General features: G+C 43.9%; 1 protein-coding gene across 2 annotated transcripts in view; it reads left to right on the top strand.

Annotated features, from left to right (window-relative positions):
* Window positions 1-18,457, top strand: part of DHX32 (DEAH-box helicase 32 (putative)) — a 118,058-nt gene that overhangs the window by 7,126 nt on the left and 92,475 nt on the right. The window contains exon 2 of one of the 2 annotated variants that reach the window (XM_068255728.1): window positions 12,140-12,602. In XM_068255728.1, the coding sequence (XP_068111829.1) occupies window positions 12,312-12,602 (291 nt within the window). In that variant the 5' untranslated portion in view covers window positions 12,140-12,311. Of the gene's footprint in view, window positions 1-11,815; window positions 12,603-18,457 lie in introns of those variants that run through there. The other variant, XM_068255727.1, reaches the window with a different exon arrangement.

Here is an 18,457-nt window from a genome sequence, read left to right as displayed (position 1 = left end):
CCGCTGCCCTCCATCATCCGCAGCGGCGAATTGCGCGGCTTCGGCTTTACATCTCTGGCGGCGACGTGATATTTGAATGATGATCTGGTAATTCTCTTTGGGGCTTGTTTAATCGAGGAGTGGGAAGCGGTAGCGCTCTAAGTGCAGAAAGTTGGAAGAGGCCAGTGATGTCGCTTCTCATCACTTGAGAAAAGTTACAAAAAAATAAAAGATGGCTGATGTGAAGTTGCTGAGAGGATTTGTATTGGTGAAGCACTGTTCCAAAGTGAATTTGGGGCGCAAGTCTAGTTTAGGGGACCCAGCAGGAAAGTTCATAGGGAAATACTGCTTTGGAGATTGGGTGGACAGCATCCTCTCAAACTGTTAGGCCTAGAACCCTCTAGGAAAACTGGACAGCCTTTCCAAATTGCTATTCGTTGTATTTTTTTTTTTTTTTTATTAAAACTTTATTATACTTACCCGGCGTCCTACTTCGTCCGTAGTCCTGCCCCCTAAAGGAAGAGGTCATAGTTGCTTCTCTAAGACCAATCAGAAAAGCGCCTGTGACCTCTTTTAGGAGGCGGAGCTACTGACGTAACCAGGAAATCCAGACACCATGTAAGTATTTAAAGTTTTTTTTATTTTAAACTCGATCGCTCGGTCCCCCAAAGCGCTGCATAATCGCTTTGATAAGCCATTTATGCAGCACTTATATACTTTGCATTAACGTGCTCAAAATGCTGCACGTCCTGCGATTACCCCTAAGCGCAATCGCACTAATGGGTTCCCCCTCACTCACTTTCATTGGCAAAGCGGTTTTTGGGAATTGCCAGCGAACTTTGGCGATCCCAAAGCACTGCCAAAAACGCCCTAGTGGGTTCCAGCCCTTAAGGTGGCCACTAACAGTCCAATGTCTAGGAAAAAAAAAATGCTCCCATCCAATCAGAATTATCTGATCGCTTGATTTGATAGATAGGAAGCAAAGATTGGATCTTTGATGGTGAAGTGAACGATGTATTATGATATTTCACTTCCGATCAGAATTATCTGATCGCTCAAACTAATGTTTTTTTCAATTTTTTAGAAATTCGATTTTTAGTGTCCATCTTTGGGTTTCAGATAGTTTGTAGTAAACTACGCCCACAATATGGCCTCAATTCACTAAACATTACCCCATGCGGTAATGCAGATTTTACCGATCACCAAATGCCAATTCACTAAACCTATTACCGCACTGAAAAGCAAAAGTACTAGTGAGGTAAATGATCGACTTGTGCGGTAAATACATCAAGCAATTGCAATTCACAAAAGTTGAAGCATTCGGTAAATCGTTAGAGGCTGGGTGCGCACATAGCAGAAACACTAGCGTTGCGGAAAACGCTGCGGTTTTGCCTCTAAGGACAGTCTATGGGCCACAGGAAAAAACGCATATAAAACCGCATATGCGTTTTCAAATCTGCGATTTTCAAAAACGCTGGTTTTGTTGCATATTATGCAGGAATGGTGCCAAAACGCCCATAGTGAAAGTCAATAGGAATGCAATGGTATGCGTTTTTCCCCCAAAAAAAATGTTACTGTATTTTCGCTTCCTGTTGTCTTCCAAGTGATTTGCATAAATGCAAATATAAAAACGCATATGCGTTTTGTAAATGCGCACCGTAAATGCATTAAAACGCAGAAAAACCGCACACATTGACACAAAACGCAGCCTTCACACTATGTCATATGTGAACCCAGCCCAGTGTTTGGTATTTTTCTCCAGCTTTGACCAGCCGGTAGCTCGCACTCTCCATGCGGTAACATTGACAGGTGTAGCAGACCGCCAATAGGGAGAGCCACACAGCCCTGCTTCTCACCCTGATTTGATCCGACACCCTGGAAGGCGGGACTTCAGATGTGATTATCATTAAAGCCAATGGGATCCGCTACATTAAAAAAAGAAACCAGATACTTGAGAAGGGAGTCTCTGGGCCCTAATGAGCCTTCTCTCTCCTCTCCTGGTGCCCTCCGTGCTGCGCTGTCTCCGGGAGCAGTGTTTGGCTAAATTGGTCAAATACTGTTCCTTTCGCCGGTGAAGGTGATTTCGGAAAGTCTTCAGGGAGTACTCCCGAAGATGGGCCGCTCCCTACTGCGCACGCGCGAGCACCCTCTATCGCGCATGCGCAGTATGGAGCCGCCTGTCTTCGGGAGTACTCGATTCTTAAAGACTCCCGACTTCCCCGCGGCAGGGGATTTGAATGGGGGAGCCAGGGCTGCACCGGGAAAGGAGAGGGAATTCAGGACCCAGAGCCTTCCCTCTCCTTAGGTAAGTATCTTTTTATTAAGCGTTTCCCATTGGCTTTAAACAGAAGGGCTCCCCCTGGTTACTGCAGCACACAAGGCATGCCGGGGATGCATTGGACAGAAAACCCCAGACTCCTACACAGCTCCCCGCCTCACCGCTGACCTGCTACATGGCTGGTGACACTTACCGAGCAGGGCTTAGTGAATTAAAGCATGTTTGTTCTGTAAATTACAGAACTTCTACCACATGCGTAAAATCTTTAGTGAATTTGGGGGAAAAAAAGTGTAAAATACTGAATGCAGTATTTTACTGACCTGCCTTTAGTGAATTGAGGTCTATTTGGCCAAGCACAGCCCCCTCCGCACCGATCGCTCCCATTCCATCTTCCTCCCATCTCCTCGTTTTCCCGGTAGAAGCCCGTTGGCTTGGCCAGTTGGAGCACAATGCACATGTGCCGCCGTGCTCCTGTGGCCCGGGAACGCTCTGCACCTGCGCAGGCGTAGAATGCTCCGTCGCATGAGCGAGAGGGAGGCGCGCGCAGCCCCACTGCGCATGCACTGAGTGACCACGACTGGCCAAAATTACTGGGCTTCTACCGGGAGAATGAGGAGATGGAGGAAGCCTGCGTTGCAGCGATCCGCGTGGAGGGTGCTGGAGAAAGCCTCAGGTATGTATAAAACTTTTATAACTATTCGTCTCAGGTACATTTTAAATACTGCAGCCTCCATGTCCCTCTCACTTCAAGGGACTCCCGAGCACCTCTCATGGGCTTGCTTTTAAAGTGACTCTGTAACAAAAATTACAACGTTTTTTCTACCATCCTACAAGTTCCTAAACCTATTCTAATCTGTTCTGGCTCACTGCAGCACTTTGTACTATCACGGTCTCTGTAATAAATCAATGTATCTTTCCCCTGTCAGACTTGTCGGCCTGTGTCTGGAAGGCTGCCAACTCTTCCGTGCTGATCTGTTCCTCTATGCACACTCCAGTGTGTGTTTTATTTACATAAGCCAGCAGCTTCTCTGCTTTCTTATCAGTGATAGAAGAGAGCTGGATAAAAATCCTCCTCTGTTAGGCTGTGAAAGTAGCTGGCTGACACATACTGAGGAATTACAAACACAGGCACAGGCAGAGCTGTCTGCAGGAAGCCTGTAATGTTCAGTGCATGAGAGAAGAAGGGGACAGAAGGTAAACACACAAATGATCTTTTGAGATTCAAAAGGAAGGCTGTATACAGCCTGCTTGTGTATGGATGTATTTTCTATGTGTGAACATACTGTACATCAATCTACTTCCTGTTTTGGTGGCCATTTTGTTTGTTTATAAACAAACTTTTTAAAACTGTTTTTGACTACTTTTAATGCGGCGAGGAGCGGCGAAATTGTGACAGAGGGTAATAGATGTCCCCTAACGCACTGGTATGTTTACTTTTGTGCGATTTTTAACAATACAGATTCTCTTTTTTTAAGCCAGACAACTTCCAACAAAGTCGTGCTATGACCCCTCTGGAGGAGCCTCTTGCAAAGGCTATGCGTGTCACTTCCTCTTCCTCCTTCATTTAGTGATGCACTTCTCTAACAGAGAGGACAGGGGTGACCCGGAATTTATAACATAGCCAAGATGGCAGCTGGGATTTTTAAATTGAAATAGAATGAAAACTGTTTGGTGTAGAATGGTGATTCAGGCATGAAATGAAAGAGGAGAGCACAAGCTACAGAACGGTATGCATCTTTAAGTACTTTGCAGTACTGGTCGGAGTCGTAAAGGCATGCCCATGAGAGGTGCTCGGAGTCCCTTTCAGGTTATTCTCACTAACAAAAAGGAGAGAAAAAAAACAAACGCCATTGTGTGGCACAGATATAAATCTATGACCATCTTATAACAAATGTTCCCTTTAAATGACAGCTGTGATGCGAAGACCCTTTCAAGCGTTCGCAAACATGGCTGGCCCCGCTCTGACGCACGCTATTGTTTCACAGAACCTGTAATTTTAGCAATTGATCGTTTCCTCTTCCCCATTCCAAATCAAATTGCCTTCTTTGTATCCGGCCAGAAGCGCGTGCAGCTGATGGCGGTCGGAGTCGCTGGGATCGCGCAGCAGCGAGAGAGAGACAGCTGCCAGTGAAACTGCTAATTGCCCTTGAGTTTTGTGTTCCTTGTAGTCTCTGCGGAATCTGAGCGCAGCACAGCGGAAGAAAGACATTGACATCTGTTCAGGCCGCGGTGCAGGCAACGCGCTCTGCCTGTCCCTTCTAAACTGACCTTTCCCTCAGCACAAGCCAAATTGCCTCTGAGATGGATTTAATAAAGCGATTCTGAGAGATGTGAACTGAAAACTGATGACACACTTAGATCTGACTGGCGTCTATCGCTATGTACTGTACTTACGCTAGCGTTTACTGTCAGTGCAGGTGTCCGCCAGGTCAGAACTGTAACTGCCAGCCGCCATGAACCCTCCCCCATTGTACCACCGCTCCCCTCTGTCCAAGAGGATTTGGGCAGCGTGTCTGAACAGCAGTTGTTTCTTAACCAGTTCACCCCCAAGGGTTTTTATCCTAACGGACCAGAGCAATTTTCAGTTGTCAGCGCTCCTCCCTTTTATTCCCTAATAACTTTATTACTACTTATCACAAGAAAATGATCTATACCTCGTTTTTTTCGCCACCAATTAGGCTTTCTGTGGATAGTACATTTTGCTAAGAATTTTTTTATTCTAAATGCATTTTAATGAGAAAAACAGAAAAAAAAAGAAAAAAAATCATTATTTCTCAGTGTTCAGCCTTTATAGTTTTAAAATTAAACATTCTCCTGTGGATAAAACAAACACGTTGTATTTGCCCAGTGGTCCCGATAATTAAACCGTTTAGATTATGTCCCTACCACAATGTATGGCGACAGTATATTATTTTGAAATATAAGTGGTTATTTTTCTGTTTGTTCTGGCCATAATTACAAGCCCCTATGTAATAAATTAAAATTAATTTTCCCCCATAAAATATAGAATAAAAAAAGCTGAATCCCTAAGGCAACTATTTTTTTTTTTTTTTTAAGCTGATTTTTTTTTTACAAGTGTTTTTTTTGGGGGGGGAGGGTTGGAAGTGTAATTTTATTAATGATGTGTATATACTTGAAAATGTATGTATTTTGTAAGTGTAATATACTTTTTGGCCACAAGATGGCGCTGGTGAACACTCATAGGACGTGTTCACTTTTTTTTTTTTTTTTTTTTACACACTTTATTAAACTGTTACATTTCCTGTTTATGTGAATGGACGTAGCCGCTGTTCGCGGTCACGTCCATTCACTCCAGGCACTGCGATTGGGTAGAGGACTGTTCAGTCCTCTTCCCCAATCGCCCAGCACGGGATCCCGACGGTAATGGCGGCGGTAGCGGCGGACACACGGCGGTAGCAGCGGCGGGAATGCGCGACGTATTAAAACGTCATGTTGCTGTTAATAGCGGTAAGCATGACGTTTTAATACGTTAGGATGGCGGTAAATGGTTAAAGGGGCACTATGGTGAAAAATTGTAAAATTTTAAATCTGTGCAAACATAGACAAATAAGAAGTACGTTTTTTTTCCAGAGTAAAATGAGCCATAAATTACTTTTCTCCTATGTTGCTGTCACTTACAGTAGGCAGTAGAAATCTGACAAGCGACAGGTTTTGAACGAGTCCATCTCTTCATAGGGGATTCTCAGCAAGGCTTTTATTCTTTATAAAGATACTCCCTAAAAGGATTTAAACAATGATGCTGGCCAGCTTCCCTGCTTGCTAGTTTTTTGTAGCAGTTGGACAAAGTAACTGCCATTCACTAAGTGCTTTTGAAAATAAATGAATCCCACATGAAGAGATGGACTAGTCCAAAACCTGTCGCATCTGTCAGATTTCTACTACCTACTGTAAGTGACAGCAACATAGGAGAAAAGTAATTTATGGCTTCTTTTACTCTGGGAAAAAAAATGTTCTTATTTGTCTGTTTACACATATTTTGAATTTTACTAATTTTCACCATACTTCCCCTTTAAAAAGCACTATTGCTAAAACAAAAAAAGGTTTAAATATAAAATGTACATTTCTCCCAGAGCAAAAGGCAGTATAAATTTACCTTTTTCCCTATATTGCTGTCACTTAGGCCTAGTGCACACCAAAAACCTCTAGCAGATCCGCAATAAAACTAGAGGTTGTTGGAGCAGATTTCAGAGCGATTCTAGGCATGGAGAGGTTTTCTACACATGCCTAGCCTTTTTGGAGCGTTTTTGTATAGCAGATTTCATATATTGTTACAGTAAATCTCTTACTGAACAGCTTCTGTAACAAAAACCCCTGGAAAACCGCTCTGATCTAGCGTTTTTCAGAGCGGTTTTCCATTTTCCTATACTTAACATTGAGATAGAAACGCCTCCGAAATCTAAAAAATGCTAAGCAGCACCCGAGTTTGCGCTTGTGGAAAAAACGACCCGCTCTGGTGTGCACCAGCCCATTGAAATACATTAGCCAAGCTGTTTTCTATCCCCAAGCGTTTTTAAAAAACACTCACAAACTGCTGTGGTGTGCACCAGCCCATACAGTATGTAGTAAAATGCTGACAGATCTGACAGATTTTGGACTAGTCCATCTGCTCATGGGAGATTCTCAGGTATTTCTTAGTTTACAAAAGTACTGAACAGCAGTTGCTAAATCCTACTACCAAAATAGTGTGCAAATAAGTAGGGAGGCTGGGTTTTGTTTTGTAAAGCATACAAGTGATCGTGTTTCCCATAAGAAGATGGATTAGTTCAAAATCATCTGTCACACTGTCAGCTTTTTATTACATACTGTAAGTGACAACAACATAGGAAAAATGTAATATACAGATCATTTTGACTCTGGGAGAATGCACATTTTGTATGTATCGAATATATTTTAAGATTTTCACAATAGTCGATCTTTAAGCTGATAGTCGAATTATTCAGCAGCAGTTATTTTAGACACTTAAAACCCATTCACATCTAAAAAACAGGAACGCAAGTGTTTCGCGTTTTTATGCGCTGTTTGTTTTCCCCTCCCGGCGCTCCACTGCGCGCTGCGTTTTTGTAAAAAGTGCTTTTCTAAGCGTTTTTTCAGAGCGGTTTTCGAATTCACTCCCTGACACAAGTCATGAAGGGAAATCTTTGACCCGGAAAAGAATAAATACAATGTATTTATTCTTAAAAATGAGAACCCAATCACTGCACAAAGCGATTTTGAGAGCGTTTGTGTTTTTCCTACTGAGAAGGATATGGATTTTTCCTTTTAAAATAATACCAGTTGCCCGACTCTCCTGCTGATCCTGTGTCTCTAATGCTTTCAGCCACAGCCCCTGAACAAGCATGCAGCAGATCAGGTGCTCTGACTGAAGTCAGACTGGATTAGCTGCATGCCTGTTTCAGGGTGTGATTCAGCCGCTACTGCAGCCAAAGAGATCAGCAGACAGCCAAGTAACTGGTATTGTTTGAAAGGAAACATCCATATCCCTCTCAGTTAGGGCCCGTTTCCACTAGTCACCGCGCATGGCTGCGAGACGCACGGTGGCACTTCCTGGTCAGCGGGAACGCTGATGAATCCCAGAAGCTGTGCCATGCACGGCTATGGGATTCCCCGACCTCCCGCACGGAATGTAAGGTAAGCGATTCGGCCGGTGGTGCCATAGTTTCCTATGGCAGGGTTTTCCCGTGTGGTTTGCCTGCGGGGAATCTCTCCGAATTCGGCCCGGTTTCCGCGCTAGTGAAAACAGGCCCTCAAAGAAAGGTGTTGTAACCAAGAATTGAGCTTCATCCCAGTCAGTAGCTGATACCCCCTTTCCCATGAGAAATATTTTCCTTTTCACAAACGGATCATCAGGGGGCTCTGTATGGCTGATATTGTGGTGAAACCCCTCCCACAGTGTGATGTCAGGACCATGGTTCTGACATCACACTGTGGGAGCCTTGTTGCATTGTGGGAAATGACTATTTCCAACTGCCAAAAGAGCAGTATCCCCTTCCACAGACCCCACCTGCCAGTAGTAAAAATGTCACCATGTGATAAATGTCAGAATGTAAATCATGGAGAGGAAAGATTTTACAATGGGGAAAAACTGACTAAATCATTTATACATAATTATTGTAAAAAAATTAAGCACTTTTTTTTTTTTTCATTCCGTTCTTTTCACTGGAGTTCCTCTTTAACAGGAAACCAAACATTCCGAATGGTCAGTGAAATGTAAATAACTCCAAGATGATGCAGGATTATGAATATTACATATGCAAATGTATATAGCTTGAAAATGAAGCAATCGGATCCCCTGGTTGACGTTTTATTAGTACAGAACTCTCTGGGCCACTGTAGGACTCGAGCAGTGATGCTCGACCTGGCCGGCCAAGAAGAGGGGCCGGGAGCAATTAGCACTATCGGCAGGGCAGAAAGGAGAACTGGGGGGGGGGGGGAACTGTGAGCATCAGGACAGCTCACCATACATGCCTCCCCCCTCCCCCCCCCCCCCCCCCCTCGTTTCTCATATTCATTTGGGCTCTGGTATCCTTTAACCACTTCACAACTGAGCCGTTTTACCCCTTGAGCACCAGAGCAATTTTCACCTTTCAGCGCTCCTTCCATTCATTCGTCTATAACTTTACCATTACTTATCACAATGAAATGAACTACGGTATATCTTGTTTTTTTTGCCACCAATTGGGCTTTCTTTAGGTGGGACATTATGCCAATAATTATTTTATTCTAATGTGTTTTAATGGGAAAATAGGAGGAAATGTATTTTTCAGTTTTCGGCCTTTATAGTTTTTAAATAATGCATGCTACTGTAATTAAAACCCATGAAATGTATTTTGGCGCCAATATTTTATTTGGAAATAAAGGTGCATTTTTTTTTCAGTTTTGCGTCTATACCTAATTACAAGCCCATAGTTTATAAAGTAACAGTGTTATACCCTCTTGACATAAATATTTAAAAAGTTCAGTCCCTAAGGTAACTATTTATGTATATTTTTTTTTTTTTAATTGTAATTTTTTTTTTTTTAATTACAAAAAAAAGTATTGGGAAGTGTGGGAGGTAATGAGTTAATTTTTTAGTGTATAACTAATGTATTTGTATATAAAAAATGCTTAGGGTGTAGTTTTACTATTTGGCCACAAGATGGCCACAGTAACTTTTTGTTTATGCAGCCTGCAAGCGACGGTTGCAGGAAGTGTTATGAGGCTGGGAAACTTTTATTTATTTTTTTTTTTTTTACACAATGATCGCGCTGCTTCGTAGAAGCAGCTGATCATTGCGGGGGCTTGGATCAACGAACGAGAACGTTTCCTTCCGTTCATTGATCTCTGGGCGGGCAGCGGCGTGCACCGGTGCGGGGGCACGCGGACGAGCAAGCAGGAGTGCGGACAGCGGCGGGAGCAGCGTCAGGTGCGGATTTCTCCGTCCCTTGGTGTTAACAGGGTGGAAAGAGGGACGGAGAAATCCGCACCGCTGGGGGTGAAGTGGTTAAAGAGGAACAGTAACCCAAGATTGAACTTCATCCCAGTCAGTAGCTGATACCTTCTTTCCATGAGAAATCTATTCCTTTTCTTGAATAGATCATCCGGGGGTCTGTATGGCGATATTGTGGTGAAACCCCTTCCACAGTGTGATGTCAGGACCATGGTCCTGACAGTTTCCTGTCTGTGAACCTTGTTGCATTGTGGGAAGTAACAGCTTTTTCCAACAGCCAAGCAAGCACAACCTCCCTCTGTGGATAGAATTCTCAGTAATGAACATTCCGTACAGATCACCTGGCAGAACTAAAGATGTCACCATCAGTGATGCATTTCGCAATGCAATTCAGGGAGAGGAAAGGTTTTATGCTGGGTACACACCATGCAATTTTCTGACAGATTTACTGCTAGATCGATTATTTCCAACAGGTCTGATCTGATTTCTGATAGATTTTACGTTCTTTTCTATGGAAAATCAATCAGAAATCAGATCAGACATGATGGAAATAATCGGTCTGGCAGTAAATCTGTCAGAAAATTGTAAAGTGTGTACCTAACACCAATGGGAATACACTGACTGCTTGTTTCCATGCAGCGCCCCTTGGCTCTGTGCGTCACTCCCAGCGGAGGGGGCGGAGTTTGAGCTGAAGCACCCCCCCCCCCCCCCCGAAATGCAGGCAACCAAGTGTGACGATTCAGCGGTGAATCGCTGTGCATGATTGGAAATGGCAGACAGTGCAGTCTATGCACTGTCTGCTGTCCCTACGATCGCGTTTCCATACGTCCGCCTGAAAGCACGCTATATGTAAATGAGGCCTTAATGAATATTGTAAAAAAAAAAGAATTTTATTCAATATGTTGTTTTCCCTACAGTTCCTCTATAGGCTGGATGCACACATGGCTGTGCGTGAATGGTCGAGATTTCTGTCATGTGCGTTCTTTGTGCGTTTGCATTTTTTCCACGTATGCGTTTTCCAATTGCGTTTTATGCAAATAACTAGGAAAACAGGAAGTGGAAATACATCAGAAAACAATGTTAAAAAAAAAAAAAAAAAAAGCATGAAAAACACATACAAAACGCAATACATTGGCCTCGATTCATAAAGCGTTCCCGCATGCGGAAATGCTGATAACAGCCGAGTTTACCAACCACTGAGTAAAATGTGTATTCATAAAAGCTGTTTCCCCATGCGAAACTGACTTTCCAGAGCAGAGCCATAAATTACCGCCTTATGCGATGATTCTAGGTGGAAATGTAACAAAATGTCCATTCATAAAAATTAGAGCAAGCGGTATGCGGATGGGAAGTACCGCTTCCTCGGATGTGGCGATAAGCGTGCGGAGTACATGTAAGTGAATGGGACAGACCTCCCAAGCAGCAGCAGTGAGAGCAGCGCACGGAGGGACTCGGCCAGCTTCTCCCGTTTCCACAAGCCTATTGACAGCCTAGAGCGGAAAACCTCCGCACTTGTATCGCAACAGGCAACATTTTTATGAATGACCACCCAGAAGGCTGAAATACCGACAGCTGTGTTTTTCCTGCACGGATTTAATTTTTACCCGACAGAACTTTTATGAATTGAGGCCAATGTGTTACCATTGACTTTCATTATGTGTGTTTTTGATGCGTTTTTGAAAACCATGCAACAAAACCAGCGTTTTTGAAAAACCTGCAAAACACATACGCGTTTTTATGGGGTTTTTTTATGCGGCCTATTGACTTCCATTAGCGGCAACTTCTGCTACGTGTGTTCCTAGCTTTAATGTTTGTTTTTTTCTTTAAGTCCATTTAAAAAGAAAAGAAATAGTAAAGATCAGTTTGTACATTTTCCCCAAAAAGGTCATTTTTAAATAAATCATCTGAATTATTATAGCGAGTGTATTTCCTTCTGTAGTATGTACTGTTTTTTTGTTTTTTTGTTCCAGTCATACTGTGTTGCTTTAGACGTTAGATTTGGCTGACCCTGTGCGCGTTCTAGACAGACGCTCATAGTAAGTAGGTCACAGAAGGATGGGAGGTTTATTGTACGCTGAAATGTTGCTGCATGAGTTGTGCGAAGCATTGGTTACCGCCGGTCTCTCTTTCTCCATGTTTCACTGAGAGCTGGCAGATGTGCTGCAGAGCCTCGCACTCTCGCTCTCTGTCCCTTTCACTGGCCATAGTACGGGGTAAACGCCATTGTTAGGGGATTAGGTCACCACATGATCTGCTCCACTCTCAGCATCGCCTCACTCCTATGCCTTTGTATTCCTAGTCAATCAGGATGCAGACACGTGTAACAGAGGGCAGGCCTGTTCTCTGTCTCTGCTTAATCATTGTCTGTACAAGAGCAGTTAGGAGAGTCAACACCGCTAAAGTGTTTATAAGCTGACTTGTCTGATGTTTAACAGGAATGGCCTGACTCTGCAGTTCTGACTTGCCTCCAGAACTGGATTTGATGATTGTGAGGTGCAGTCTACGCCGCCTGGCCCGTCCGGTGTCACCTGTTGCAGCTCTGAGAAGGGAGACTTGTGAAGAAGTGGCTGGATTCATGGAACGGCTCTTCCTTTCCTCTACCCGGCAATGGCTTTGGTGTCTGGAGCACCAGAAGAAGCTGCCGATTTGTTAGACTCGTCACCGGACAAAAGCTTCCTCTTGGAGACCTCAGACTCCAGCGACGTGAGTGAAGGCCTGCTTGATGACCTGGAGCTAAACCCCTTTGACGGCTTGCCGTATTCCTCGCGGTTTTATGAGCTTTTGAAGGAAAGGGAGAAGCTTCCCGTGTGGAAATCGAAATACGTCTTCTTGGAGGCTTTGCTGCGGAATCAGATTGTGGTGGTGTCCGGTGAGGCCAAGTGCGGGAAAAGTTCTCAAGTAAGTTTATTTTGGCCCATTGTATTGTCCTTTCTGTAGCTCAGAGACAATTGGGGGTACAAGCTGAACATTTTTGAGGAGCTTGTTAACAGTTTGCATTCATTACAAAATTGCAAAATATTCATCTTCTAAGGTCTAGGTGGAGGAATGGTGGTCCCTTTGAGCCTAATGGTAAGTGGCAGAGAGAAAATGTATTGTTGAGGGTGACAGAGATGATCACATTATCCTAAAGAAATTCTCTTGAAGTCAGGTGGTGACCATGCCTTACATCTATTTTCTGTTTTAGCCTACACATCACATGATCCCGACCAGCCAAACACCTGATCAAATTACTAAACTCCAACTTTTTAGGTACAAAATAGCCTGAAATACAATTGTTTTAGTGAAAGGTCGGAACCTCAGAAGGGTTGTTATTGCTGCCAGTGCTCACATAAGAGTTTTGCTCATTTCCTGTGGTACAACTTGTGACAGGAGGTCAAGGGAGTCTCCATGGGAAGCATAAACCACAATAAGAATCTCATGGAAGTTCTAATACTTCCCCTCTTTGACAAAAACTACAAAGGTCCTTATCCACTTGTCCTTGGATGGGTAATGGAGCCCTGTAGAAAGCCATGCGTTGCCAGATTCTTGAGTAAAGAAAACGCATATTAATCACTAGTATTGAGGGCACAACTGATGCAGAGGTTGAGTGTTGGCCATGCGCAGGGAGCAGGCAGGGTCAAACCGCTGATAATCTCAAACTCTAGTCTGTAGGATGGATCTTTGTTTTCTAGTCAGATAGCATGAGGAGGAGATTATTATTATTATTATTATTATTATTATTATTATTATTATCATCATTATTATTTTAGTGACAGGTACTCCCCCAGTTTAGGTGGTGACAGGTGCCCTCCAGTTTTAGGTAGTGACAGGGACCCCGACTCACCGTGATGAAGACCACAGGACAGCGCCGCCCGTCCGTCCCCATTGCCTATCATGTAACATGCAGCTTGCAAGCAGCCAGCGTCAGACCTCCGATCAGCCGGCGACCAGTGAGAAGCGAGTGCATGGTACCCCTGTGGAAACCGTGCTGCATATGCGAAAGTGACATGACGTCACTTCCACATTTCAGTGCAGTGTCCGTGAGGTACTAGCACCTGCTACTCACTGGTCGCCGGCTGATCGAAGGTCTGACACTGCCTGCTAATATGCTGCCTGTTACATGATAAAACAGAAAGGACCGGCACCGCTGCCTTGTATCAAAGCTCTTTTAATAGCACCAAAGTGGCAGCAGTGACAGACTGCTGTTTCGGTTTACACCTTTATCAAACTGCTCAAAGCCATAAAAATTGTGACAAGACAAACACCTTTAAATACCCCCTTCCTGTATGGGAGGGGCCCCAGAGCGGACCTGAGAGGGAACTTCAATGGTAATATGCAAATATGCTCATGTTTCATGCACACTGAAAAAAAGTGTAATACCTGAATTAGCTTGTACACCACACCCCCAAGCTGGGATGGATGGATGATCACATTGGAGTCACTCCAATGACCATAATGTGTTGACTACTTCCGGGTTGACCTGGAAGTTGTCAGAGCACTGCCTGCACAGCTGTGAGTGGCTGGCTGGAGGAGGGACAGGAGGAGAAAGTGTTTCCCTTTTTTGGAAGTGATCATCCATCCATCCCAGCTTGGGGGTGTGGTGTACAAGCTAATTCAGGTATTACACTTTTTTTCAGTGTGCATGAAACATGAGCATATTTGCATATTACCATTGAAGTTCCCTCTCAGGTCCGCTCTGGGGCCCCTCCCATACAGGAAGGGGGTATTTAAAGGTGTTTGTCTTGTCACAATTTTTATGGCTTTGAGCAGTTTGATAAAGGTGTAAACCGAAACAGCAGTCTGTCACTGCTGCCACTTTGGTGCTATTAAAAGAGCTTTGATACAAGACAGCGGTGCCGGTCCTTTCTGTTTTATCTGGACTGCACTTCCCAGGAGGCACTGGGGAGAGACCTTGGGCACGCTGCATACTCTTTTTTGGAAACGGTGCTCCCTCTCTTTTGTTTATGTGCCTGTTACATGATAGGCAGCAGGGACAACCAGAGGGGGGTGGCTGACGGCCTGGGAGAGGCTGACCCATTTTGCCCCTATGTGCGGACGCCCATGCCAGCAATACAAATGCATGCATACATAGTTGATGTGTGGTTTGAGACATCCCCAATGTTCATCAGCAGGATAAGAAACACTAGGAGGAGGCCCCTGCCCTTGTGAATTTACAATCTAGAGGGTAGTGGGGTGTAGAAATTAGGGGAGGAGACACAAGGGTTAGCGGATGAGGCAGTGGACCTCCGATGCTACCTACCAAATTATAGGCTTTTCTGAACATATGTTTAGATAAAACGTTTGAAGATTTCCAGGCTCGGAGCATGACGAACAGGCTGGGGGAGAGCATTCCAAAGGACAGGGGACACTCTTGAGAAGTCCTGGATGTGGGAGTGGAAGGAATTGACCAAGCTAGTGGACAAGAGGGTCTTCTGGGAGGAGCAAAGGCTCCAGGTGGGATGGTATCATGGATTGATAGTTAATGCTAATTACAAATGGTCAGTAAGATGCTAATAAGACTCGGTTCACACTACAAGCCAAAGTAATTGTCCTCCACTCCAAAATGTCTCCCTAGGGATCTGCTCCTGATCCCTGCGGGCTATGATACTCTCATATGTGTACCGTAAGGGAAACATCTAGATGGGCCACTTTTTTTCCCCACAAGTGTACTGTGACACTGAAGCGGAAAAAAAAAATATAATATAATGAATTGCATGTGTAGAACGGATGATTTAATAGAACATAAGTAGCAAAGAAAATGGTCTTATATTTTTATTTTCAGGTATATAGCTTTTTTTTTTTTTTTTTCATTGCATCATTCTCTAATATATGCAGTTTACACACGACTACACTCAGCATTCTAAATGGTTTCACAGAGCAGAGCTAATGACCCCTTCAACTTTCCTCTGTAGGAAAACCATGAACAAACTAAAAACAACGATGAGACAGTTAAAATAAGAGCTTTTGGGTTGCAGAGCTCAGTGACGCTCTTTTGCATAGATAACTGACGTTTCTTAACTCTTCCTGTACTGGAAACCATATCAGACTCATATCTGTACTACTAATGTTCTATTTCTTAGCAGTACTACACATACAGTTGATTATATCATACGTTTATTTTCACTTCAAATTCAAGTTAATGGTGGAAGCGGGAGCCCAACATACTTGGCCTAGGGGCGTAAAAAGTATAAATCCGGCCTTGATTGGGCAGCCTTAAAGGATACCACAACTGAAATGTGGCATGATGAGATAGACATGTGTATGTACAGTGCCTAGCACACAGATAACTAGGCTGTGTTCCTTTTTTTTCCCTTTCTCTGCCTGAAAGAGTTAAATATCAGGTATGTAAGTGGCTGACTCAGTCCTGACTCAGACAGGAAGTGACTACAGTGTGACCCTCACTGATAAGAAATTCACCTTTTTTACCTCTTTCTTGCTCTCAGAAGCCATTTTCTGCTAGGAAAGTGTTTTATAGTTGGAGGGTCACACTGTAGTCACTTCCTGTCTGAGTCAGGACTGAGTCAGCCACTTACATACCTGATATTTAACTCTTTCAGGCAGAGAAAAGAAAAAAGGAACACAGCTTAGTTATTTTTATGCTCGGCACTGTACATACCCATGTCTATCTCATCATGTCACATGTCACTTCGGGTATCCTTTAATACATAGCTCCCAACTGTCCCTCTTTTGGAGGGACAGCCCTTTGGGAGCCAAATCCCTCTGTCCCTCTTTCTTCTTCATTTGTCCCTCCTTCAGGACTTAAGCTGGCCATACACTAGGCCGATTCCCGCCAGATCGACAGCAGATTCGATCACTGGGATCGAATCTGCTGTCACATCGTTCCCGCTACACGCCGAATTTCGATCCATTTCGTCCGATCCCGTCGATCGCTCCGTGCGGAAAATTACCGTCGATTGCCTGCGGGTAGGGAGCGCTTAGCTAGCTGCGTTCGAGTGCCCGACGACCGACGCAATAGATCCCGCATACATTACCTGCTCAGCCGACGTGACTGCCCCCGTTTACCGCTGCTCCGTCTCCGCTCTGCTCTGGTCTCCGGGTCCGCAATGCTTCACTTCCACCTGCCCGGCTGGAAGTTTAAACAGTAGAGGGCGCTCTACTGTTTAAACTTCCTGCCGGGCAGGAAGAAGTAAAGCATTGCGGACCTGGAGACCAGAGTGGAGACGGAGCAGCGGTGAACGGGGGCAGTCGCACCGGCGGAGCAGGTAATGTATGCGGGGGGGGGGGGGGGGGAGCGGCAGCAACACCACCACCACAACAGATTGTGATCGGTTTCAGGCTGAAATCGATTCACAATCTGTTTGCAGTAAAGGCGGCCATATGATCCCTCTCTGATCAGATTCGATCAGAGAGGGATACATCTGTTGGTCGATTTGATGGCAAATCGACCAGTGTATGACCACCTTTAGTTCCTCTTTCTATGTAAATATATGTATTTATCTACTGATGAAATTTGTTTAATTGGCTCTAAACTTTATTCCCATCTTTTAAATTTCATATTTTCATATGTTTAATATGAAGGAAAATGAACCAGGATTGAAAGGAGCAGTGTGGTTTGAATTATAAAACCTATTTTTCCTATTACAATTTTATGGCATGCGTGACTAGGGGTGTGGCAGAGGCGTGATCAGGGGTGTGGCAAGGGCGTGGCTTAAGTGTCCCTCTTTCTCATCTCAACAAGTTGGGAGGTATGCTTAATATGACTTCTGGAAGGAGAATCTGTTCTATCCGAAGAACCTTCACCCTCCGGGCAATCTAAGTGAACCTCTATTTGTTTGGCCATCTATCTCTGACCTCCAGTGTTTGCAGTGGTGGAAGCTTTATTTGCTCAGCAGAATTCTCAGACAATGATGGCTTCTTTAGATCTGTGATGTGCTTTTTATTGGTGGCCTTTAATGGCCCCTGAACAGGTATATTTAGCACAGTAAACAGAGGTGATGGAACAGTAAGAAGTCATTACAGAAATATAATTACATAAATAGAATGAAAAGAGAGAAAAAGGACACTGTACAATAGGCTGCTGACTTTATTTGTGGTACCTGGAAACACTAGGGATGCTTTAAGATGTAAATGTTTTTTTTTTAATTTAAATAATGTTTTTGTTCGCAAACCGGCAAAAATAAAGTGAGCAGGGACACCACAGAATGCAAAAAACTTTAGAACCAAGGCCCTGTTCACACTTGAGATCACAAAACGATAGCGATTAGCTCTAGCATTTTTTGCGCCAGCGATTTGTATGTGATTAACACAGGTGTGTTTTGTTTTTTTTGTTTTTTTTCGATTTGCATTTGAATGCAATGCTATTGCTCAAAAAAGTGAAAAAATGCTTTATATAGCGCGTTTGCGTTTCGTACTAATCGCAAATCGGCGCCACTTGCAGCAGTGAGATCACTGACATATACTTAGCAATGCACTAGCACTTTAAAAAGCGCTACTGGTCACCGGCGGTTAGCGGTAAATGTCCGCTAATCACCCAAGTGTGAATGGGCCCTTAAAGGGAAACCATAACCAAAAATTGAACTTCCTCCCAATCAGTTACTGAGGAATCTATTCCTTTTCTCAAATGGATCATCGGGGGTTCTGTATGGCTGATATTGTGGTGAAACCCCTCTTACAGTGTGATGTCATCACCATGGTCCTGGGTCCAACTGCGAAAAAAAGCATGCAGCATCTCCTTGCACAGACATCACCTGCCAGCAGTAAAAATGAGGAAAGATTTTGCAATGGACAAACACTGACTAAATCATTTATACATA

This window comes from Hyperolius riggenbachi, chromosome 10 (assembly GCF_040937935.1).
Source record: "Hyperolius riggenbachi isolate aHypRig1 chromosome 10, aHypRig1.pri, whole genome shotgun sequence".
In the NCBI taxonomy this organism is placed as follows: Eukaryota; Metazoa; Chordata; class Amphibia; order Anura; family Hyperoliidae; genus Hyperolius; species Hyperolius riggenbachi.
This window is presented reverse-complemented; position numbering and strand designations above follow the sequence as displayed.